Source organism: Enhydra lutris, unplaced genomic scaffold, assembly GCF_002288905.1.
Source record: "Enhydra lutris kenyoni isolate GAN:26980312 unplaced genomic scaffold, ASM228890v2 scaffoldscaffold3, whole genome shotgun sequence".
NCBI lineage: Eukaryota > Metazoa > Chordata > Mammalia > Carnivora > Mustelidae > Enhydra > Enhydra lutris.
In genome coordinates, this window is record NW_019154087.1 from 43,859,936 (window position 1) to 43,886,684 (window position 26,749).

At 37.8% G+C, this 26,749-nt stretch overlaps 1 protein-coding gene across 3 annotated transcripts in view; it reads left to right on the forward strand.

Moving 5' to 3' along the window:
• LOC111154820 (WD repeat and FYVE domain containing 3) overlaps positions 1-26,749 on the forward strand; it is a 243,510-nt gene that overhangs the window by 175,354 nt on the left and 41,407 nt on the right. For all 3 annotated transcript variants that reach the window (XM_022514747.1, XM_022514756.1, XM_022514763.1), the window contains 11 exons: positions 1,269-1,368; positions 3,442-3,602; positions 4,696-4,925; positions 6,251-6,360; positions 7,879-8,061; positions 8,933-9,090; positions 10,199-10,276; positions 11,724-11,951; positions 18,628-18,681; positions 21,477-21,645; positions 24,774-24,937. In XM_022514747.1, coding sequence (XP_022370455.1) covers positions 1,269-1,368; positions 3,442-3,602; positions 4,696-4,925; positions 6,251-6,360; positions 7,879-8,061; positions 8,933-9,090; positions 10,199-10,276; positions 11,724-11,951; positions 18,628-18,681; positions 21,477-21,645; positions 24,774-24,937 — 1,635 coding nt within the window. The remainder of the gene's footprint in view (positions 1-1,268; positions 1,369-3,441; positions 3,603-4,695; positions 4,926-6,250; positions 6,361-7,878; positions 8,062-8,932; positions 9,091-10,198; positions 10,277-11,723; positions 11,952-18,627; positions 18,682-21,476; positions 21,646-24,773; positions 24,938-26,749) is intronic.

Sequence of the window (26,749 nt, forward strand, 5' to 3'; positions counted from 1 at the left end):
AAATGTACTCATTAGGCCCATATTTTGTCATTTTAAAACAAATATGTCTTACCAGCAAAACAGAGAAATGTTTGCTGTAACTTGGGTTTAGCTGTTGGTTTCCAAATCCCTAGAATAAGATCCTTGATCTGAATATAGAATTTAGATTTTAACTGCTCCTTTAAACCCTTTATCAGTATCACATTGAAAATCAGAATAGAAAGAAATGGGTTTTTTAAAATGGAGCACATTTCAAGCGTAAATGAAGAACAGTAGTCTGAAGCCCACTTTTGTAACGTGGTCATAAACATAGTCCCAGATCTGTCTGTTCAAGGATCTGCAAAGCATCAGTACTGTGCCTATATCTAAAACATCCAGATCTCTTTTTAAGAGAAAATTTTATGTCCGTTTGTTGAATTGTTCGATATGCGACTCCTACCAAAAACTGGCATTTGAGGATGACAAAAGGATCTTCCCCACCTTTTATCCAGGGCTTTACCACCCACCTCACAGGTTAGCTACTGGACATTTGTGCACCTGGGTAATATTACCCTAATTACCAACAGAAATGCCATCTGAGAACTGTACTTTAACTTTGCGCTTGCAAGCTTTTATTCAAGATAATTTTTAAAAACATCTTTGTACTGTATAAAACCCTTACCAAAGTATTGCCTATAGGGTTATTATTGTCCTCTTTATAAAAACCCACAGAGAACATTCCTCTAAGAACAATTTTAGGAAAACATCCTTGCTGACAATCTAGTGTGCTTCTTTTTATAGACAATAAAAAGCTTCGTAAACCATATCTTTTTTTCCCTCCTTCTTGAAGCCGAGGGAGCTCAGAGCTAAATTGCATGCTTAGTTAACTTTTTGTTACAAATATTGCCCTCCCCATCGACTTTACCCCCTTGATTACTAGGTTCCTGAGGTTTTGTATTTGTTTTAATGGCTTTATGATTTTGTCAGTATCTCATAATAAATTGCCAGCTGTCTTTGGAAGTGAGATATACTAGTAGATTATCAAATATTTATTAAATACTTACTATCTTAGAATACTGTTTTTGGAGGACTGGATTCAAAAGATGGTGATGTTTCACTTTTGCTTCTTTTTAATTCTGTGGAAAAGTAAAAGAAAGCATAAGCCTGTCTACCATCTCTCATGTCTTGTTTTATTATTTACCAATAGGTTTTTCTTTTATGTAACTATGTAAACATGATAATATAACTATGCTTGAGCTCTTATCTTTGTTTCCTTGATTTTGTTTCTAATTCTAAATTTCATTGATTAGGCTTCTCCTGAAAGATCTACAAGAACTCAGCAAAAAGAATTCCAGACTTATATTTTGGATAGTGTGATGGACCATTTGCTTGCAGCTGATGTCTTACTGGGTAATACTGTGTTTTATTTTCACTTTATCACAGTACCTAGAATCACTCTTCTCTGTCTAAATTCCTAGTATATCTCCTTTTTAACTTCATCTTTTCTTTTCTGTGCATTTTTCCTTCATATTGGTATTTTTCTGTAGTGAGGAAGAGGCCTGTCTAGATCTTTCCTTTGAATCTGGGATAAAGAGTCAACAACAGGAAATACTTAAGTTGCTTGTCCACATCTGTACACTCAGGTGGCAGGAAGAGGACAAGTAAAGAGAAACAATGTTTTAAAAACCATAGTATGTAAATGGATTACATTTCTATGAATGTCTGATACTTTTAAAAATTAATTTGTTGTGATATACTTGTAAGTAAACAAATCACAAACATAAAGCTCCATGAATGACCACCCAGACATCATGCCTATATAAGGCCACACAGAAATGCATTTCAGGCTCCCCCACTTCCCTCCTGCCCTGACCCCGTTACTGCTCATGGAGTCACTGTCCCGAGATCTAAAACAATAGGTTCGTTTGGCATGCTTTTGAACTTTACAAATGGAATTATACAACATGTATTTGTTGCAGTCTAGCTCCTCACACTCAGCATATTTGTGAGATGTGTCCATGTTGTTGCCCGTAGCGAGAGTCCATTTATTTTCATCACTATGTAGTCTGTTATATGAATAAATAAAATGTGTCCAATTTGTTGTGGTGGGACATTCAGTAGTTTGTAGGTTGAGACAATTAGAAATTAAGCTGCTATAAATATTCTTGTTCATATGGGCCACATATGTATATAATATTTATACATAGCTATTAGATATATGCCCATGAGTAGAATTGTTCTTTGTAAGGGAAAGGGTGAGAGAACAGGCTGCACACCCAGTGCGGAGCTGGACACAGAGCCCAGCACAGGGCTCCGTGTGGGGCTCGATCTCATGATCCTGAGATCGTGACCTGAGCTGAAATCAAGAGTCCAACATTTAACCGACTGAGCCACCCAGGCACCCCTATGTTGTTCTCTAGGATTCCAGAACATAAATTCAAAACACATTAAGATGTTTTTTCTGTATGTCCCTATCTGGTTACAATAAAAATACAAAACTTGATACATTTACAGTGAAGCTAACATTTATATATAAAATAATGATAGAATTTAAAGGAGAAGGAAAAGTAATGATTTAACATATTGGCTACTTGAGTGCCAAGTAATAATATCAATCAAAGAACTTCCATCCTATTAAATTATTATTTTTTTTTGCTAAGTAAGTCTGCCAAAAAGTTTTTAGTATTGTCTTAACATGTAATTCTCAAAGCATGCTGTCAGGTCAAACTTTGTGTTTGTTTTTATCACTTAAGAATCTTACTTGTACAGTATCCGTCTTACTATATAAAGATACAAAATGAAGAGTTTTACATAATGGAGTAATTTAGAGTTTGGTAGGAATAATATACTCAGTGGGGCTCCAGAACTTCTAGGAAGGAGGGGCTTATGGAGGGCATTTTGGTTAGGGGGATTAGTCTTGAAGTAGTGTGTACACAGCAAACACACCGAAGGCACTTGGGAACTTTTTTGAGGAGAAACAGGACTGAAGGTAATCATGGAGGGAAGGAGAGGTGCCCCATGACTCCACCAGCACTGACTGTAGTTTCATTTTCACAGTTGTTCTGGTCCTCTCCTATATTACTTCATTGCACTTGAAGGTATATTCAGAACAGAGTTGTGTCTGATGGTGTGTTTTACCCGTTATTAGTTATCCAGAGTCAATTCAAAGCTAAGAACCTGACAGCTTTTTTCTCAGAGATCCTCTGTCGCTGTCAGTTTAAGTTGAGGAACTGTTCGCTTATCACAGACAGTCTGAAGCAATACAAGACTTCACACTCTCAATCCATAACTCTTGTCCTGCAGAAATTATTTCTTCCAACATATATCAGGATTATCGGCGTTAAATATAAGAGCCTAGTTGTCCTCTTTCTAAGTGTAGTAGATAAACTCATTTCGCATTAGCCTCATTTTTGGAGGATCTGGTCTTGTGCTGGTTGATAGCAGTTTTCTTATATTCTCCCCCCCCTCCCGGCTCAAATTTAGGGGAAGATGCATCTCTGCCTATTACCAGTGGAGGAAGCTACCAGGTATTGGTGAACAATGTGTTTTATTTCACACAACGTGTGGTGGACAAACTTTGGCAAGGCATGTTCAACAAAGAATCTAAACTTCTTATAGATTTTATAATTCAACTAATTGCACAGGTAATCTATTGTCACTGTTGGTTTTAGAGTACATGTTTTTTCTTGAAAAACTTTCCTAATGTGTCAAAATTATTGGAAATAAATGTAACTAATAAGATAATGTTAATATTTAATACAAAGCTCAGTTTATTGAAAGTGAATAAAAACTGTACACTTGTAACCCTTCCCCCCCATCCATAGCTTTGTGCCAACTTGTCCCTTGTAAAGTTGTCTGGTTCTCTCAAGCTGTGGGCTCTCACTGACCTCCCCACTGTTGTTGCTTTTTGCTACCCAGATACCTGGATAGCTTCCTTTTGGTTTAAATACCTTAAGCTGATAAAACTTGATAGGGCTTTTTCCATTACACTATGATACAGTTGTGTGTAAAGGTTTACAGAGCAAGAAGAGTTGATAGTAAAGGAATATTTTCTTCTTGTAATGAAATTTTCACAGCGTTCATTGTAGGTCTTTGAAGGTGTCATTTAGTGAGTGTGTGTGTGCTTGTGTGTGTGTGCATGTGTGTGAGTGCGTGGTACCTTTGACCAAAGAATGTGGACTTGGTTTGCCACAAGTGCTTAATCTTATTCAACACGTACTGCAGAAATTAGGAAATGCTGTTATCATGTGTTATTAGCATACAATGCATAGGTTATCTAAGAATTTTTTTTTAAGAGCTAAATTTGTATTTAAACCAAAGAGAAAAGTTTACAAGTGAGGAAACGAGACTATAGACCATCAAAAGAAGTTTTTTACTAAGCTTTTAGGTTATTTGTTTTCCCCAGCCATTTTGAGTAGAGATATTCTTACAGACAAGTTGTAGTAGGAGGTTCTCCCTGGACAGTGCTTCCTCACGTGCTCAGATAGGCCACTCCTCTCTGCTCTGCAAGTCTTAACGGCTCTCCTCACTGGGGCATGAGGCTCTCAGCTCGTCAAATTACATTTATGTGTCTCGGGTTCCGATCCTCATCACAGCAAGAGCTTTTTGGTTTTTAACTTAGCACCCTGTACTGAGCATGGCCCCTGGTACATAGTAGACCTAATGTGATGTGTGAATGTGAAGCAGACCATTTATTTTTGTCCATTTTACTAAGCGTAGTTGCTTTCCCATCTTTAGTCCAAACGAAGATCCCAGGGATTGTCACTCGATGCGGTGTATCACTGCCTCAACAGGACCATCTTGTACCAGTTCTCACGGGCACACAAAACTGTTCCGCAGCAGGTGGCTCTCCTAGATTCGCTCCGGGTGCTGACGGTCAACAGGAACCTCATCCTGGGGCCCGGGAACCACGACCAAGAATTCATTAGCTGCCTGGCTCACTGCCTTATTAATCTGCATGTTGGGAGGTAACTTTTTCACATTCAGTTTGCTGCCATGAATTTCTTTTATATTTTTCCACCAAAATTCTTTGTTCTACTTTTTTGATAGTAACATTTCTTTTTCCTCTTAATCTCGGTTTTAAAACTTCATGGAAAATAGAAGAGATAAGGGTTACATTTGTGCACTGAAATTGTGAGCTTTTTTCCCTTTAATTTTCTTTCTTTCTTTTTTTTTTTTTAAAGATTTTATTTATTTATTTGACAGAGAAATCACAGGTAGGGAGAGAGGCAGGCAGAGAGAGAGGAGGAAGCAGGCTCCCTGCCGAGCAGAGAGCCCGATGCGGGGCTCGATCCCAGGACTCTGAGATCATGACCTGAGCCGAAGGCAGCGGCTTAACCCACTGAGCCACCCAGGCGCCCCATTTCCCTTTAATTTTCTATGTCTTTAAGCTGAACATTCATCACCTTATGTCACATATGGAATTTAAAAAGAAAGTTTATTTTAAAAATAAACAAAATACACATTGTTGGAGGTTAAGAGGGATAAACAGAAAAGAACGTAATGAATAAATGCAGTGCTCTGCGTGAAGTGGGTAAAATTAGGATTTTTCCAATGATTGCTTTGACAGATTCTTATTTAGTGTCTGGACATTGAATTAGGCACTGGGATGAGATATGAGCAAGAAAGACTCCATGGCAGGGTCTTGGAACATGCAGTCTAGGAGGGGAGACAGACAGTCAGGTGTGCCAAGTGCTCTGGTGGAAGCATGGTGCTTTGGGAGCTTGGAACAGGTGCTGCGAACGGGAAGGAGACACCGGCTGAGTTACAACCTGAGCATGCTTGAGGAGGTTAGCCCTCCACTGAGGATGAGAAAGAGTGATGTGGGAACAGAGAGCCATCTGTATGAGTGCCCGGGAAAGGAAAGAATATGGCACTTGGGGGAAACTGCAAGTATCTCCCTGCAACTGAGTGAAGGGTGGTGGGATGAGAGACTGTGGGGGAGGTAGCGCATAGGCCCATGAGGAAAATGTTCTTAGGAACTTTTGGTAATTTTTAGGTAAAAATGTTAATAGTAACCAAAAAGCACCTTAAATATTAAGGTGCCCATCTTGATGCTGTTGTTTAGTTTCATTACATTTGGCCAGGTGGATTTGTGAGATCACTCTATGAAATGGCATGTTCCTGATGAAGTAGTAGTTCTGTGTTGTGCATCTGCTGAGTATCTGTCTGCCAGTTTGGGAACTTGGTGATAGAGCCAGCATTTGCATGTGTCTGCAGGGTTATACTTAGTCATTATGGCTTTCAGCTACAGTCATTTCCTTCAGAGGTTAAACTGACTGGAATTTTTCAGCAACGTGGACGGGTTTGGACTGGAAGCAGAAGCCCGCATGACTACATGGCACATTATGATCCCCTCTGACATTGAACCAGACGGTGGTTACAGCCAAGATATTAGTGAAGGTAATTACCTCGACTTGTTTTCTTCCTTTTTTCTCCCCACTCTCCCCATTGCCAAAAAGAATTGTTTTTTAAGAGACAGAGATGAGCATAGGAATAGGGAGGGGGAGAGGGAGAGAGAATCTTAAGTAGGCTCCATGCCCAGTGCAGAGATGGGCCCAGGGCTCTATCTCATGACCCTGATATCATGACTCAAGCCAAAATTAAGAGTTGGACGCTTAACCGACTGAGCTACCCAGGCACCCCCCATTTCCAGTTTTTAAGATAGACTGTCCCCTCCCAAAAAACTCACCTCAGATACTGCCAGTAATGGCAACCAGTGCTCCAATAGGTCCCTCCTGAACATACGCCAATATGCCCACCATCATAAACCAGCCCACCAGCTGGAGCTCTTCTTATGTTGCTAGCCCCTAACATTTCATGGTAACACTGGGAGATTTGATGATACTTACATTTGCACAAATAGTAGTATCAATATTAATGTAGCATTTACCATTAAGAGAACTGCCTGTTGGTAGTGTTAGATAGGTCTCATTAGAGGTGCAAATATTACTTGAGACAGGTCATCACTACTACCATTTTTATTCTCTTTTATTCATTTTCTCTTTTAATATAGTTTTCCCAATGATTTTTATAAATATTATGCATAAAAATTCAGAGTGGATTCATTTCTAATTTGCACATTGGTCAAAAAGTCATAACTGTAAAAGTATTTGTCTCCACAGCCATACAGTGTGGTAGTTTTGCATATGATTTTATCCTTTGGAAGTACACCACTTGTTCTTTCCTTCATTTAAGCATTAATTTATTCTCTGTCCTTCACTAACACATCGTGAAGCCCAGACACTGAGAATATCCCCCAAGGAACTGACAACCCAGAACACTGTTTCTCAAAGCAAAGTGCTCAGACCAATAACATCAGCATCATTTGGGAACTTGTTAGAAAAGTACATGCTCTGGCCCCACTCATACCTACTGAATCAGAAACTCTGTGGGTGGAGACCAGCAATCTGAACAGGTGTCCAGGTGACTCTGATGCTTGCTGAAGATTGGTCTAGAGCAGGAGTCAGACCAATTAGCAAGGAGTCCAAAGCAAGATGGAGTTTAATAGTAAATGTTCTTTTTAAAATACTTATTTCTTGCCTATTGCAAAATATTAAAGAACAACTAACTTAATCTTGAACTTATTTTAAATAGTCAGATGTAAAACTTACTTTTAAATGGGCGAGGTTCTTATACAGAAGAGCTAGACAATGAAATGTGTATGTAATTTCCAGTTTTATAAATAAAAAACGCAATCTTCTGCATACAGATGAAGTTTTTTTTTTTTTAAGTTCTTCAAGTAACCAACCACATTTTTGGTTATCTGAGCAGTTTTTATTGAACTATCTGAAGCTTTTTTTTTTTTGACAATTAAGTACTGTAGATGAGATTCTTAGATGAAGGCATGAAGAAAATTACTACCTTTATATTGTGTTTTTGATAAATTGTGTTTTTGTTGTTGTTGATTTCATTTCCTAGGGCGTCAGCTTCTCATAAAAGCTGTCAACAGAGTTTGGACTGAATTGATTCACAGTAAGAAGCAAGCCTTGGAGGAACTCTTCAAAGTCACTCTGCCTGTGAATGAAAGGGGTCACGTGGACATAGCTGTAGCAAGGCCGCTCATTGAAGAAGCTGGTTTAAAGTGCTGGCAGAACCATTTGGGTAAGAGAGGCCGCAGAGGTCATGTGACTAACAGATTTACATGCATCTGAGTATGTGGGTGCACTTTAGATACATAATTAAAAACTTCCCCAGAGGATGTCATGACGGCAGCAGAAGTGAAAAGCAACACTCATTCTAGAATGACTATGTTGAGATTTGGCATTTCTTCTCAGATTTTTTTTTTTTTAATCTAAAATATGTTACACGTCTGGCATCTATGAATTTGGAAGATAATGCATTGCTCACAGATGCAGTCCCTGGTCACCATCTTGGTTATAAATCCATAATCCCTTCTCCGTAATTCTGAAATTCAAAAAGCCCTAAAAACCTAAGGTTTTTTCATGAATTTGGTGCCCAAAAATCACTTGTTGCAAAACCTAATCTATATTTATCCTACTTACTATAAATATTCACACATTTTGCTGCAGAAATATTATCGTGTTCAATTATGGTTTACTGCCATTGACCCTCAGGATTATATACTATACAGTGTATATACCATATCACCTTATAAAATCTAAAACCTTCTAAATTCCTGAGTATATACAGCACCAAATATTTTAGATGGGGAGTTGTGAATTGTTATTAACTTAGAAACTGAATACAGTTAAAATAAGTTTGCGTTTACTGTAGAGCTGTGAAATTTCAAACACATGTCAGTTCAGCTAGTATAATAATTGTCAAGCAGATATGCTAATACAAGATCACCGGCAAGTAAATGTGAAATATCCAAGAGAATGTCTGTGTCTATAATGTAAACTGCTTTTGATGAATACAGAATTGTGATGTGTAGCCTGGATGCAGAAATGTTAAAAGTAAGACTAATAAATACATGGAGAAATTTTAAAGTAATCTAATTTTGATTTCATAGCCCATGAAAAGAAATGCATAAGTCGAGGAGAAGCTTTAGTGCCCACCACACAATCCAAATTGTCCCGTGTCAGCAGTGGCTTTGGTCTTTCCAAGTTAACAGGATCAAGAAGGAATCGAAAGGAAAGTGGTCTTAATAAACACAGTCTTTCCACCCAGGTACATTGTTTGGTTTCATCGATGTATTATTAGAAATCTTTATTTCAAGATTTACTTGTAGTGTTTTATATAACACACTTAACCTCTATAAGCACATGATTTGAAGTGGAACTTTTCTGAATTTTTGCTTTTAGAAGAGATAAAAAAATAACCCAGGTAATGGAAACTTCTCCCAATTTATTATGACGAAATTGCATTGTGAGTCTTGTGTATGCAGACCCACTTCATAACTGGACATGAGAGTCACATTATTGATACGTGACCATACAATGGGTTGTTATTTTTTTCCCCCAGTTTTTCCAAACTTTCAATAATTTTGTTGCTAACCATTATATAAATTTTAAAGCAGTACCAGAACAAAATGGTTTTTTTATTCTTTATAATCTTGTCATATATATTGTGATTGATTTTTTTAAACTCATCTACCTCCATTAATTTTTTCCCGATCATACTTCCTTTGCCATCCTGGAATCTTAGTGGCAGCAGTGAAAAGGGTCTGAGAGAAGCAGTGTGTATCATTCATTCCCTATGTCAGGTTGGATTCCCCAGGAAGCACACTGAGAGGGTGTTTGGTGCAGGATGTTTTTTACAGGTGCCCTTATGGTCCGTATTTGTGAAGGGTAAGAAAGGAAGCAGGATCGGTCACAGGGAAATACCAGGTTACAAGGCAGGTCCAGGCTCAACTGACCTAAGTGGAACTTTGGGGCCAAAATGGCCTTTCATAGTTGACCTGTGCTGAGCTGAAATGGCTGAACCTGGTTAACCCCAAATCAGCCAGTCATTGGGTTTGGGGTTTCCTGGCCGTTCTCTGCATCTGAGTTGATCCCCAACGGTGCTGATGGCACTCTCAGAAGCTGTGGGAGCCAGCCCATTCTGGAAGGAGCCTAGAGATGGGGGAGAAAGCATGTGGATCTCTGTCCATCACACAAGCCTCCTCTAGATTCATCACATAATTAATCTTTAGGAGTTTTTTGTTTTGTTTGTTTTGTCTTATAGTTATATCTTTAATGGAATTTTAATAAATTTACTTGGCATTACTTTAAGGCTAGTTAACATTTTTCTAGGAAAATCCATGAAATACTAAGCCTCTTTTTCCATCCATTGTTAGGAGATTTCTCAGTGGATGTTTACACATATTGCTGTTGTCCGTGACTTGGTAGATACACAATATAAGGAATATCAGGAGGTAAGAATTCATAACCACAGTAAAGATTTCTTTTGCATTCTTCGAGTGAGAAAGAACTCTCTCATGATACTTTTTTACCGCTTTTAAGAGTAAGTTGCTGAACTGCATTCATCGTCAGAAGATGTTTTTAACTATTGCTGCCAATGGCTACTTTGGTCACTGGTTTTAAGATAGAAAAATCTGAACTTCCTAGAGGCAGATGGCATTTAAAAAACAACAAACTGAAAATTAGCACAACCGAATTCCGTCGACATTAACTACTGACATACATACTGCATGGGTTGTTCCTAATAAATATTAAAATAAAAGAAAATCGCTCTCTTTTGGACTTAACAAGGAGACTGTGAAAATATGCATCCAAGTCTCTGAAAGTCTCCCAAAATTAAAAAAAAAACTCTTAAATCTAAATAATTTTTTATTATAGACACTGGGTGTTTATGTTGGTAAGAAATAAATTCAGTGAAATCCTCTTGGTGAATTCATAACTATCTTAAATATTTTGTTTCCAAAGTGGCTGATTTAGATCTATTGAAGGTTTCTGAATGATTAACTGCTAATATTTTATGGGCATACACTAGCTAGTTGTTATACGGGATTCACCTCCCCCCCCTCCCCCCTTACATGTAAGTACTACTGTGATATCATGTAATTTCAAGATTATTCATTCAGTAATCTTCACTATATAAAGAGATTTTATTCTTAGATTGATATTATATGCTTATGTTCTATGAACCATTAGATAAGGTACTCTAACTTACAATCATCTGCTAAATTGCTGTACATCTTGACATTTGATAAATAGCCAGAAGTTATACCAATTCATAAATTTTCATTTAAGTAAAATGGTTTAGATCTATCCCAGTAGTCAGTTGAAAATGGTTTTTCTTTCATTTTTATATGAACATCAAGTACTTTATCAGAGCTGCATGTTTATATTCTTTACCTAAAATCTTGGCAAATGTTACCAAGCTGACCAGTAAGCCAATACGCTGGCAGTATTTCTTGTTCTGATTGACTAGATCTTCTCCTGTGCATGTTCAAGTACTTGTTTTGTGACTTGGAGGTGGGAGGGAGAGAGTCATCCTTAAATTACCATGTTTATCTATTGACTTACACTGGACTAAGCATTGCAGTGTATGTTCATAAGTAATATTTCTAGGTCCTAGCTTCAGTGTCCTTTGTTCAAGTGTACCGCACCCTTGCCCTTGTACCTATCTGTCATTTATTTGGTGTTAAGCACTTGGGCCCCCACAAAAAATCACACCTTCTCACAGAATTCTTTGGCCCCTGTAACCATAAACAAATATAATTTTACTTTTATGATTTTGACTGAAATGATATGCACTCGTTTTGTTTGCACATATTAACTTGGCTTTAAGTTATTTGTAGACTTTTGATTATTCCTCCTGCTTTTGTTTGAAAAACAACCTGGACTCCCTCCCCTTAGCGTCAGCAAAATGCCCTGAAGTACGTGACAGAAGAGTGGTGCCAAATCGAGTACGAACTGTTGCGGGAGCGAGGGTTGTGGGGCCCCCCGATTGGCTCCCATCTAGACAAATGGATGTTGGAGATGACAGAAGGGCCCTGCAGAATGAGGAAAAAAATGGTGCGAAATGATATGTTTTATAACCATTACCCTTACGTGCCAGAGACGGAGCAAGAGGCAAACGTGGCGGTGAGTATGCGGAATTGAATGTTTGTGATGGCTCTTTCAGGGGTCTCTTCCTCTTGGCAGGCATCTTTCTTTTAGGTCAGTTACCGAAAGTATCTAAGTTAGCAAACTCATTAAGCTGTATTCAGTTCATCAGGCAGGGTGGCGGTGGCGGTGGGAGGCAGCGATGACGCGGCAGGGAGACATCAAGGGAAGGGCTACAGCTTCAAGCCTGTGGAGCCACGCGCCCAGAGTGGAGCCCAGGCTCTGCCCCTTCGCTCGCTGGGTGACCCAGGACAGGCCACTGGGCCACTTTAGGTTCCTGTTTCCTCCTGCCTAACAGGGAGAAAAAGCTCCATCTCAAAAGCTGTTAGGATTAGATTGGTTAACATTAGTAAAGCACTTACATGGTGCTTATTTTGTGCCAGACGCTGCTCTAAGTGAAGTTAAGTAAATAGATATTGGCATAAGCAGTGTTCTTGGAAGAAACACAGAAGAGAGCTAAAGAATAATTGCCTGAGTATGTGGATCTTTCTCTGTGTGTTAAGAAACGTCATCAATGAGTCCACAGGTTTAAAACACAGCATTTGCCAATAAGTTTCCTTATTCAGATAAGTCCCCCTTCCCCAAAGTCTTAATTCAGACTTGCACATGACCAGAGAAATTTTATCTAAGTTGCTGATGGTCTAGGAATCGTGTTTTTAAGTTTAGGAAGATAGACTCTCCCAATAAAGCCACTACAAGTTCAAAATAGATAACACAAGAGTATAAAAATCTGCCGAATTTAATTCTGAGCGTCCTCATAATATTTCTAAGTAGCAATTCAACTCTTCGGTGTCCAATAACAATCTTCTGCCTCCAAAATGAAGAGTACTTTTGTCCTTAGAAAACTTGTGTTTGTTGTAGAATCACAGCTTTGGGAATTAAAAGGGGGTCTCACTGGTCATCTCATCCAGCCTATTACTATCATTTTAATGTTTAATCCGTTACAGAGACATTATCGATGAAGTATTTTACATTGTTTTTTGTACCTTCTGTTTGAAATGCCGTCTGTATTTCACAGTAACAGCACGTCTCCGTCCCGACTGGCCACATTTCACATGGGTAGTGGCTGCTATATTGAACCGGGGCAGTTCTAGAGAGTCCCTGATTCTTAGACCACTGTGTTGTGACTTTTTAAAAATCTGTACTCCTTCTTGATAAACGAAATTCTTTCGTCTTCCTTTAACATCATTTAGATTTTTTGAGGCATCAGCTAAATTTTTTTAAAAATTAGTATTATAACTTTTTAAAAATGTAGTCTAGAGAAATTTATTCTAAGATTCTCCCCCTTCCCAAGCATCTGACCAACTATGCTTCATGAGGACAGGAAGGTGACAGAGTATCTCTCAAGGGAGTATATCCCACGCTTAGTTTCACTTTAGTGTTCAGCTGCCTCTAAAATCAATCCAGTGGAAATTCCTAAACCCACTGAGAAACCTGGATCACTGCACAGAATCATCTGCTGAAGAAGGCCTGTCCTTCTTGGATGTTTGGTTAATAGGATTTTAGGATCTGTGAGGTCATGAAGTTTGAACTTTTTAGTGTTTGAACCTTTGCCCACTGTAGAAGTTTTATAATACTTCATTTAAAAACTTTCTTTCAAACCCTTCTTGGGTTTTAAATACTTTCACATTCTTGACTTTACATTTGATTTTGTTAACAATGGAAGAAATGAGATTTATAAAAAAGAGGCTTGGAACACAGATCTTCTAATAAATAGTTTGGATTCTACGATGTGAGGGCAGTTTGCATTGTTCCTGTGTCTCGTCTCTTTCTGCCAAAACCCTGGCTGTATTTATTTTGTGGTCAGTGATTTCACTTCTGTCCTGATACTTCTTAGAGTATCGGTCTTAGAGCTGCTAATATATAGTTATCTAAGATTTTTCACGATAGCTTCCTAAAGTTCACTTTGCTCAAAGCTATTCCATTCTGTCAAGAACGTCATACATGGTACAGCTGTAACTCAAAGCACCATAATTTCTAGTACTATTGCACTATGGAAAAAAAATTAATCCACCCATACCTTGCAGCCTCTACTAGTACCTGCTTTTGTTAGAGTAAACCAGCAGGGCAGTCTCTAATTCTTAACCTTTTTTTCCTTCCAAATAAATACTTCAAGCCTATAACAATTGGATAAAATATTTCTTATTGAGTCAGCAATCATATAAATTGAATCCATTCAAGAATACTAAAATATAAGATGAATATATATGCTCTCCTAGAAATGTAACCAACTCACTATTTTTATTTAACTGAGGCATATTTTTTACTTATATAACTATAATATTTTTATATTATTTATTCTTTTTTTTTATAACAGTGCCATTCACTTTATAAAAGTATATTTAAACTTCTGTATCAGATAAAAACAAAATAACCTATTTGGGATTCACACTTACAACCTTAGTATTATTAGCATTTTACATAAGCAAAAGCATTCACCAGCCTGAAAAATCCAAACAGACAGTCTCAGAAATAAGTGTGTACCATATGGAGCTTATTTTTTAACCAGATGGGTTACATATTGGGAAATACAAGGCAGTCAAGAAATGCTGGAGATACATTAACAAAAAAGGAAAGAGGGGGTGGGAAGGGGAGACAGTAACAGAATGTGGACTTTATGTGGCGTAGTTCATGCACGAGTCAAGGTTGATCTTCTATGATGAAATTTTCTGGATGACTAATTATTTTGGTCTTGCCAGTTCAGAATCCTTTTAATTTGAAATGCCATTAAACATTACTTTTATTTTGTGGATTATGCACCCTGGCAATGTTCTCCACAAAGAAAATTCCCCAAAGTAGAAGCAACTGCTCTCCTACTGACTTCTTTCATGACATCAAACAAGAAGAGCAGATACAAAGCACAATGAGTGCGATGCTAACACCGTTTTCCTGATTTTACAGATGAGGAATCAAAACCTAGAGAAAGGTCTAGGCACAGCTCCTAAGTAGCAGAGTTTGATATAACGAGTATATAGGATGAGAGTTCCTTAGCAGTTGAATCACTTTTGGAAAAAAAGCGATTCCAACCTTTGATGGTTTTGTGACCTTATTGGTGGACTGTGAGTTTCTTCCAGACAGAAAGAAACAATATACTAGGTGTTGTCTCTGTAATGCTAACAGAGTATTAAGAACTTAATAAATGTTGAGTGAATGGACTACCAGCACTCTTTATCCTGAAGTTATAGACTTTTTCCATTGCTTTAGCATATAGAATTTAGCATTCTATAGAATTTTCCTAATTCTGAAATTTTTCCACTAAAAAGGACTAGAGCCAAATTACAAAATTTGGTCCTAAAGTTTATAACTTGGCAGAGGGCTCTACAAGAAAAAGGGCATAAATTTATGAATATGAAATTACCTAGGCGCCTCTTTCCAGGGTTTTGAAAGGATCCCATGGGAAGTGAAGGCTATTGAAGTTTAAGCTTTATTAACTCTATAGAAAATCCACCTCTGTCCCAAACAGTATTCCACATTGCTTCCCAGTTCTTCCATTTCCATTCCCATAAATGTGTTGCCTTCCTTGCCTGCATGTTTATAAAATAGAGTCAATACTTTTTGCAATGTAAGAGGTATGTGCCAACCTAAAAATTGCTTTGGAAGCCTCTTCTTGCTAGGTAAAGCAGACTTTACCTGAGCAAGGGCAATTGACTAATCTTTTGCCTTTGTAAGAATAATACTGTTCCAGTGGCATTTAAATTTTTAGTTCTGTTGATTAAAGAATACAGTGATGATTAAATTTTTTTTCTTGTTTTAAAATCTTTGATGTGTTAGAAATGAATTAACTGACTTTTTTTTCTCTAGTCCTTCAAGTTTTATTTCTTAAACCTTGATATTGTTACACATTGTATACAGGATAGCTTACTTGCTCTAAGTTTTGAACTTTGTTTCTTCATTTTTTTTTTAAAGATTTTATTTATTTATTTGACAGAGAGAGATCACAAGTAGGCAGAGAAGCAGGCAGAGAGGGGGAAGCAGGCTCCCCGCTGAGCAGAGAGCCCGATGTGGGGCTCGATCCCAGAACCCTGGGATCACGACCAGAGCTGAAGGCAGAGGCTTAACCCACTGAGTCACTCAGGCACCCCTGTTTCTTGATTTTTAAATTGGATGTTTATAGAATATAGAATGTTCTTTTAGAGTCTCATTTGCCTTAGACTTAAGAGCTTTCATAGTTTATCTACTAAAATTATTTTAATAAAAGTAGGAGTAATAATTTTTGTCATGAGAATAATTAGGTACATATGGAAACAACTATTCTCACATGAAAATGATTCCTCTCTGTACAGTGACTTTCCTTGAGGGGTAACATAACTAAAACAGCTATGCTAAATTGCACCGTAATTCTATATTTTAAGTGGTAATGTCAGTTGTAGTTAAGATGTGAGCCACCTCGAGAATGATGAAAATATAAAATCCAGTGGCTTTTAAGCAATTGTCTCATTGCTATGAATCCTACGGAAGAAGAATGAGATTCCATATTTTTCCATTAAAAAAATCATATTTAGATACAAAAACCAGGTTTTAATTTTGTGACCCCCCCCCTTATTTTCATGAATTTATTTTCATGGAGTAATAATCTCAAACAAATTTACTATTGTTTATAAATACATTGGGGTTAAGACCATACTGTGTCTACCTTTTAATTTTGGGCTGCTTAGGACAAAAGAGTAATTGACTTGCTTGAAGTTTCCTTTTCTAATTAAGGGAGTCCCTGTGGCTGCCTCCACATAGATTTTTTATGTAATATAGAGATGTCACAGGACTCATAGAAACTAAGCATCTCATTCAGGAAATTCCATTGCCAACATTATAGAAAAATTTGAAGAAAATGACTAAAGAATTATTTTCTAGAAATTCTGACTTTGAAAATTTAAGATTTCTATGTAAACATAATTACAATAGTTACAAAATTTTAAGTAAAAGAGAGCAATGATAATACCAAAGTTATTGATATAGCATATCTCTATACTATGGGTTGAATGCTTTGCCTTGTAGCAAAATAAGAGCCTTAGTCAATCAGTGAGTAAGTATGTATTAAACCAGCACTGTGCTGTATGCTGCATGGCAGACCCTGCCCACATTCTGGTTGAAGGTAAATAGTAGACATTAAAGTTGCATTCGACAATAGTAATGGGTCCATTTTGCTGTATTGGTCTATCACACATCCAACAATCTATTTTGGAGTTAGTTTCTTTTTTTAATGAATTCCAGAGAAAGTTGTAGAATCAGTACCCTTCACTCCTTGACACTTCCACATGCATATCATTAATTAGAGTTGAGTTTTTGTTTATAATTCTGTTTTTATTGGTGTAAATTTTACATACATTGAAATACACAAATCTTAAGTGTACCATCATGTGTTCACATTTGTGTATTTTATACTGGTATAGCCAAAACTCCTACCAAGAAAGAGAACATAGATGTATATTTTAAAGGTTATTCTTCATTGCAAGGTATGTTTTTAAAAGTTTGCCTTTAAAGACAAACGTTTATTAAAATCATGTGAAGTATTTGAAAGGATGCCTAATAGTCCAGTGTTTGTTTTGCCCAGGCAGGAAACATTTGTGAAATCATTTTGTCGATGCATGTTTACTGTGGGGAAAAGTACTAAATGTCATCTCCAGATAAAATTGTGAGAAGGAAGAAAAATTGGAAGTAGTTCTTGGGTGTATTATTGTCTCTATGTAGTTATCTGTGTATGTTTACATGTGTAAGCCCTGTACAACAGCTCAACAGAAGTTGCCCTCTCATTAACTGAGATTTTATTCTCAGAATAAAATATAAAGCAACCACTTAATATTTCAAAGTACTTTTTACAAAAACTTTTTTTTTTTTTAAGATTTTATTTATTTATTTGACAGAGACCACAAGTATGCAGAGAAGCAGGTAGAGAGAGAGAGAAGGAAGCAGGCTCCCTGCTGAGCAGAGAGGCCGATGCGGGGCTCGATCCCAGGACCCTGAGATCATGACCGGAGCCGAAGGCAGAGGCTTAACCCACTGAGCCACCTAGGCGCCCCTACAAAAACTTTTGATCTGGAGGCTGATGACCCAGTCTCCCTTCTGCTTTCAGCCCTTCTGGGGTTATGGCTATGAAAGTAGTCAAGGAAGTAGGGCATTGGGCTTTTACGGAAGGATTTTTTTTCACTAATAAGCACCTTGTGATTTCTGTGCTACGTACGGGATTTTGGTAATGGTACAAACCAGCTGCTTCTGTTACAAAAGAGATGCAGGGCTAAGCACAGTGAAAGGTAGGTGGAAGGTAATAGCTGGCATTAGATTCTATTATCCAGTTTTCAGTTTTTTCCTTTTGAAGCTGTATAGAGTTGCCTGTTAATCATCCATGACACTGGCCACCTGTGCTGAAATTTTGTCTGTGATTTTTAAGTTAGTCCTGCTCAGTAGCCTTGAGAAGTCTAGTGTAGTTTCTACTTTAAAACTACTTTTGATAATAAGAAAAAATAATGACCAGATGCTAAGTGATTATTTCAAACAACTTAGGGTATCACATTATTTTTCTTTGAGTGTGCGTCTTCCATATTTCATACAGTCCTCAAGAAAATTTTATTTTTGTGGTGTTCTTTATGTTGCTGTGTTTTATTTTGTTTTGGTTTGTTTTTTTTTTCTTCTGATGTATCTGTACTTAATACCCTGTTTTCAGTCTGAGGTCCCAAGTAAACAGCCCGAGACACCTGATGATATCATTCCTCAAAAGGTAAAACACAAATTACTGTAAGATAATACAAAATACTTGCAGTTTTCTTTGTTTCGTTTTTGTTTTTTTTAGTGCATGGTAGACTAGACTAATGTAGAAGATTGATGTTCAATTTGTCCTTCCTGTAAATTCCTTTGAGTTGAAAAGTTGGTGTCTTTCGTGCTGAGAGATGTTCTAGTCTTTCTCGGCTTTGTTCTAATTAGCTTCCGAGGGCCTCTGTGCCCCTAACTAACAGGCTGAGTGTTCACTGCTCTCACCGTAAAATGTGTATCGCTTCACATATAAACTAACAAGCTCTGATGCATGTTAGTAATGGGCAGCCTGACACCCTCAACTTTTTTTTTCATTTGCTCATTTAATTCTTCCACATACTAAACAGTGTGTATCTTGGGAATGCAAGGAGTATCCTCTTTTAAAAATTATTTTTCAATTAGAAGGAACTAATGAAAATTAAGGGTATACGCAGATCACTTTTTAAAATAGAATTTTAACTTTTTTTAATTAGTTAAAAAATTTACAGTTGTTTCCTTTTTCCAGAAAGATTCAGTACATAATTCAGTTAAAAAAAAAAAAGTACTTCTTTAGAATGCAGAAATATACCTCCAAATATTTAGTGAAAAACACATAGTGCCAAGCTGAAGTCAGTAGCCAAGCCCCACATCTGTTAATTTGTTGCCTTGCCCATCACTAACTATGCTTTCATCATTTTAAAAATGAGCAATTTTGAGTTGAAGATAATTGCAAAACCTTACTTAGAAGAATTGGTATGGTGTACAAAGTTTACTACCTTTCTTTCATTTAAAAGATATTACACTATTCTTGTTAGTTTGCTCATCAGATTGGTCCTTCCATCATTGTAGTATCATTTTACCTCATTTTAATACTTTCCTATGTTGTATATCATTCCTGTTAGCTTGCAGCTCTCTCAATTCCCTGACTCTGGGCCTGAATTTAAAAGAAGGGCAGTGTGACTTCAGTTAGGTAGCTTTTTATCTCAAAATAGGTTCAGTGTTTTAGTCTAAACATTCCAACAAGGAATATTTATTTTCCACTTGAATTGGAAATCGTTTGTTGAAATAAGCATTGTGGTGGATAATACATATAGACTACTTGAGTTGAAGAGTAGGCCGACAGGGTATTTTTAATCAGCTATTCTTATTCATTGGGAAGGAACAGTGAAATAATGTTTAGAAAGTGAAGGTTGTTTGTTTGTTTTTTTAATTTACTTATTTTAGAGAGAGAGAGACCATGAATGTGAGCAGGGAGAGGGGCAGAGGAAAAAGAGGGAAAAAATCTCAAGCAGACTCCCCAGTGAGCACAGAGCCTGACAGGCAGGGCTCCATCTCAAGACCCATGGGATCATAACCTGAGCCCAAACCAAGATTTGGGCACTCACCCGACTGAGCTACCCAGAACCCCTAAAAAGGGAAGGTTCTAAAGCATATTTCAATCCCCATCTTTTTTTAACTTTTTTTTTTTAAATGAAGTTTTTATTTATTTATTTGTCAAAGGGAGCAAGCGAGTGCACAGGCAGGGGAGCAGCAGGCAGAGGGAGAAGCAGGCTCCCTGCGGGGCTCCATCCCAGGACCCTGGGATCACAGCCCGAGCCGAAAGCAGATGCTTAACTGATTGGGCCACCCAGGTGTCCCTAGAACTTGTTTATTTCATTATGTTACGGTTTTCAGGAAAAATAAAAGGGGGTTTAGGTCAGCTGGAGACTGTATTTTTTAAAAAAAAAATTTTTTTTAAAGATTTTATTTATTTGACAGAGAGAGATCACAAGCAGGCAGAGAGGCAGGCAGAGAGAGAGGAGGAAGCAGGCTCCCTGCTGAGCAGAGAGCCCGATTCAGGACTCGATCCCAGGACCCTGAGATCATGACCTGAGCCGAAGGCAGAGGCTTAACCCTCTGAGCCACCCAGGCACCCTGGAGACTGTATTTTTAGGATAAATATTAATTCTGAAAAAGAAATGCTCTTGTATCATATGCCAAAAATATCAGATCTTTTCTAATATTTCTAGATAATAAATTTATTCTTCAAGATAAACTTCTATCTGTTCTTAATATACTCATTTCGTTAGTAAGTTTATGGAGCATATCATTTTACACAGTAAACAACAGGAATGTTTTAGCACATTGAAGATAACAGCTTGGAGGAGCTGGCCCAGCAGAGCGCTCCATCTGGCCTGAAGCTGGTTGATTCCATGTTGGGTCAGAACTTGTGGAGGGTCTGGGCCATTTTTGGAGTTTTAGTAAGAACTGGGAACATAGGGAAGAACAGTGCAGTTCTGAATCTTTACCTCCAGGTGTCTAAGGTAAATACTGGCACAGATGATTCCAACTAAATGGATTGCCTTTACGCCTGACTATGTACTTTATTTGGAGTAGAAGCAAAGTTCCAGGCTCCACACAAATCAGACATCGTCTTGCACCTTGATGTTCTCCAACACTGGCTGTTCCCTTTACTGTCTAGGAAGGTTTTCTAATACATCAGTGAGGCCATGTGATACTAACGTGAAAATGTTATTTGACTACAGATGATTTATGTCTACTTCAGGAAGAAAAACTGCTAATACTGTTTTTTTATATGTATGTTTTAAGAATCAGTGCAATTTTAAAATAGAGGAACTTAACCCAAAAGTCTTTGGCTTTACTGTTTATAAATGCAGTTTGTTAAAAAATCCCTTTGAGAAGGTAACACATAAAGAATTCGTGATACCATACCTTCCTCCGGGAAGCTTATATTTTAATTCTTGAAAATAATCATCTGAATCCTTTTGTTCTGTAATTTCTTAGAAACCCGCTCGATACAGAAGAGCCATAAGTTATGACAGTAAAGAATACTACATGCGACTAGCCTCTGGCAATCCAGCCATTGTCCAGGATGCCATAGTGGAGAGTTCAGAAGGTGAAGCTGCTCAGCAGGAACCAGAGCACGGGGAAGACACTATCGCTAAAGTCAAAGGTCAGCCTTCCTCTTCCTTGGAAGTAAAAATCACTTTGGAGCATTTGTTAGATTTGCGTTTTCGTGAAAACATGAGCTACTGTATGTAAAGTGTTGGGCCAACTATGTGGATAAAAGTATCCATACGTATTTTATAATTTCACTCTCTTTAAGATTAATTTCTAGATCTGAACTAAAGGGACTGGCTCTTTACTGCCTACAGGTGATGGAGTGTGCCTCTTGGCTTGATAATGTTTTTACTGCATTTGGCAGGATTCTCAGTGACATTTTTTTTAATAACTAAATAAATATTTTGTAAAAATTAAAACAACTGCTAAATGTGTTACTAGCGCATGTTAGACAACAGTTAAGAAGAGTGTTCCACATCTTTGCTTTACAAGCTTAGTAAAACATACATGAGATGATGAATTCGGACTTTCTGATTCTGTAATTTTTTTTAAAGATTTTTTTTCTTTTAATATTTTTTTAATTTTTTTGTAAATATATAATGTGTTATTAGCCACAGGGGTACAGGTCTGTGAATCGCCAGGTTTATACACTTCACAGCACTCACCATAGCACATACCCTCCCCAGTGTCCATAACCCCACCACCCTCTCCATAGCCCCCTCCCCCCGGCAACCCTCAGTTGGTTTTGTGACATTAAGAGTCTCTTACGGTTTGTCTCCCTCCTGATCCCATCTTGTTTCATTTATTCTTTTCCTACCCCTCAAACCCCCCACGTTACATCTCCACTTCCTCATATCAGGGAGATCATAGGATAGTTGTCTTTCTTCGATTATTTCGCTCAGCATAATACCCTCTAGTTCCATCCATGTCGTTGCAAATGGCAAGATTTCATTTCTTTTGATGGCTGCATAGTATTCCATTGTATATATATACCACATAAAGATTTTATTTATTTGACAGAGAGGGGAGGAACACAAGCAGGGGGAGTGGGAGAGGGAAAGGCAGGCTTCCCACTGAGCAGGGAGCCGGATACAGGGCTTGATCCCAGGACCTCAGGGTTGTGACCCGAGCCAAAGGCAGACACCCAACAACTCAGCCACCCAGGCTCCCCTTTGATTCTGTACTTTTACATATGTGTGCCCTCTGCCCTCTTCCTATAGCTTCTCCGTGATGTGGAGCCTAACAAACCCCACCCAGCCTCTAAGACACTGGTCAAATATCCCATTATCCTTCTCTGAAACCTTTTCCCACCACCCTGTTCAAAGATAGCATTTGCTCATATCATAACAATTTCAGTGATTTTTCACTGCTTTATGTTTTCTAAATTACAAATTTCTAGAGGCAGAAATCATCTTTCTTCTCACTTTATGTTTTGGCACATGCCTAGCACAAAATGGGGATTCAGTCAATATTGAATAAGTAAGTCAATTGTCTTTTAACTCTTCTAAGCCTCTGATTCATGGTGAATTCAAAAGTCCTTGGTATATTCTATAAACAAAGCCTAGGAATATAAATTAAGAACTTTTTTTTTTCATTTTATTTTACTTCTTTTCAGTGTTCCAAAATTCATTGTTTATGCACCACACCCAGTGCTGCATGCAATACGTGCCCTTCTTAATATCCACCACCAGGCTTACGCAATCCCCCAGCCCCCTCCCCTCCAAATTACTTTCAGATCCCATCGATTAAAAAATTTGATAGTATATGATGACAACATGTCAACAAAAGACACCATCAAAAATTGTGATCCATTTATCTTATTATTAAAATTTTCCTTTTCTGTCTCATGGTGACTGACTTATTAACCATTTCATAATAGATCTAATATTTTCATAGAATCCTTGAAACTTTTTGTAGTTGAGTAGTTGAGTGGGTTTATAGTCTTCTAGCTTTCTTGACATTGTACCAGCAAGTGAAGGTATAATTCACAGTCAGATGACTTAAGTTTGGGTCATAAGCACTTCACTTGTCTTGGCCTCATTTTCCTAATGTCTACTGACACAAAACCACAAATTTGGTGTCACTACTATGCTATGTAAGGTGTTATGCTAGACATAGAATTAGACGTTTTGATTTACTAAAAATAATGCAATGATAGGGGTTCCTGGCTGGCTCAGTCGGTAAACATATGACTCTTAATCTGGGGGTTGTGAGTTCAAGCCTCACACTGGGCATAGAGCTTACTTAAAAAAAAAAGATAATGCACCTGTGCGCTTTTTCCCCTTGTGGATATTCCCAGCAGGACTTGATATCTCTTGATTACTTATTAATACTCTTTCATATGTGAAAAGAAGGTTCTTTCAAGGCAAAGCAGAACTTCTGGTAACTCATGTTCAAAGGATAAGATACTATGATTTATGCTTTTTCAAAATTCTTAGAGCAACTATTATTGGTAGGTGTGACAGGATGTTTTTTTGGAACAACTAGAGGATATTAATTAAATGTGGCATTTAGAATGTATTTTGAATGCTGCTTATACTTCGGCATCTCATCAATTGATTTTGTCACCTCCTGTGATTATTAATAAAGTTATCAAAATGTAGACAGAATGTTTCCTTAATCTGCAAGTTGAATGATCTATCCTGTACTTTAAAGAGTTCTATTCTTTATGACATGATGATTTGATCACCTTCATGCATATATGAATGACTGTACTGTTGCTTATGACATAAGTCTTGAAATAGTCCTCATGGGCCCTCCAAGTAGGTGGGATCTCTTATAATCATATTTATAGCTTTCTGTCTTTAATTTTGGTTCTGATAGTGATTGATCATTTATTTGTGGTGTCCGCTCAATGACACCTATCCATAAGCAGTACGGTTCTTACCATTAATTATGCTAAGCTCTGTTTATCATCATCTGACACTTACTTAGCATTTACTATTAAACATGATGCTAGGCATGAATAACTCATTATTAAGTCCTCCCCAACCCTCTAAGATAGTGTTTTTGTTCCAGTTTTATAGATGAGAAAACAAGTTCAGAGAGGCAGATAATTGTCCTGGGTCACACAGGTGCTTAACTCTAGAGCCTCTGTCATTCAGCACTGCACTGTGCTGCCTACCTGTACCTTCCAGAGTTATCTCAATTTGGAAATGTGTAGGAGGGACTGCAGGAACCCAAACTGCTTCCCAAATGGCCTTATGAGGTCACATGGCTCTCATGCTTATGATCCTGTAGGTCTGGTCAAGCCTCCTCTGAAACGGTCTCGGTCAGCACCTGATGGAGGAGATGAGGAGAGCCAGGAGCAGCTACAAGACCAGATTGCTGAAGGCAGCTCAATAGAGGAGGAGGAGAAAACGGATAATGCCACCCTACTCCGCCTCCTGGAGGAAGGAGAAAAGGTACTGTGCTTCTAAAAAGTAAGGACTGCGTGGAAGTAATGCGTTTGCGTTTTACAACACTAACTGATGGGATATTTACCAGGTGGCACAAGATACATATTTTACCCTCTCTAATGACATACAGTGCAAATAGTAAGCAACGGTTTGGATTCAGCACTCTACCTCTCCCATTTTCAGGGTTTTCTGACCTGTCTGAACACACTAGACAACCCAGAGCTTCATGAGATATAGTGTTAGTAGTTGATAGTTGGTTCCACTCTATCCCTGTGCCCTTTATTAGCCTGTATTTCTTGCCATCATTCTCTATTTCAAACCCGTGCACACAGCGCAGTCATTCGTCTGCCCTTGTGCTAGTTTTCTGCACTTCCATAGCTCCTCTGGCCATCGACAAGCAGCTTCAGCCCATCTGTGCTGTCATCCTTAGGCTTGTATTTAAGCCCTGTTCTCCTGCACTCACAGAAGACTACCTTACCTTCCTGTTTGCCTCCGGACCTCCTACCCCCTGCCTGCCTGTTTGGGCTCACATCACTGGCTCTTATAAATCGAGCCCCCTGCAGCACTGTGTGCCCCGCAGTTCACTACATCTATAATGCTGTTTCTTTTCTCTGCTTTACTCACTGTATTTTCTGTCAAAATGCCACTCTCTCCATCGCTTGCGTAATCTGTGTCCCAGGAACTCCTACTGGGTACAGTCTCACTTCTCCAGATCTCTTCTGATAACTCACGTTCAAAGGATAAGATACTATGATTTATGCTTTTTCAAAGCATACATGCATGCATTTCAAAGATCTACTCCAGATCTCTTGAGTAGATAAAAGGATAAATAAATGAAGGAAGGAATTAATGTGTTGTAGCACCTTTTTTAAAGGATTTTTTTTTTGCCTCCTGTATTGTGTCTTAGTGTAACCCTTGAAATCTTACCCATGAAGATATAGTCAGAAATTAGAGCTTAATTTAAAAATTCTGTTTGAATATAGAGCTTAGTTAATCTTGAATGGAAATATTTTTAAAAAATCATATAATTATAGAAGTTCATTAGGTCTGAAGGAAACACAAGAGAGGCTTCTGGAACCTTGGGCATGTTCTGTTTCTTATTCTGAATGCTGGCTGCATCATATTTTTAGCATTTGAAAATTCAGGCCATGCACTTTAAAAAACATATATATATTTGTATATTATACTACAATGGAGTAGTATATACTACTATATACAATGTAGTATATACATTGTATATACAATGTAGTATATACTACATTTTATATACTACAATGATTTCTTAAAGTATCAGTTTTTCCTGTAACATTCTACCTTTTTATTATTCAAGTAATTCAGATGTGATGAAAATTGACTACATTTGCGATTTTACTGTTTTCTAAAGCTGCCATTTTTTTAAACTTTTAATCTCATGAGTACAGATTTTGCTCTAATGCTTTAAGTTTGAATAGTGCAGGAAGTGTATTCAGACTGACATTTATTTGACATTTGTTTGGCTCTAGTTTAGTTGCTGATATTTTTTCCTTGACTCATGTTGAACTGAGTTTAAGCAAGAATCGTTTATAAGCAAGAAAGAACTGAATCCTGCCTGTTGGAAAGAAAACAATACTTACATTGATAGACTTAGCAACTCTTTCTTCCTACGAGGAAAATACAACTTCTGCCAAATTTGGCTTTTTACAATGGCATAGCAGTCTGCCAGGCAAGCAGGAGCCCAGGTTGAGAGCAAAGAGGGACAAATGCCGCAGTCCCCACCCGGGAGCTGTTGTGGGAAAAGACAAAATTGAGCTATGTGGAAGGGACGATAGCTAACAGCTT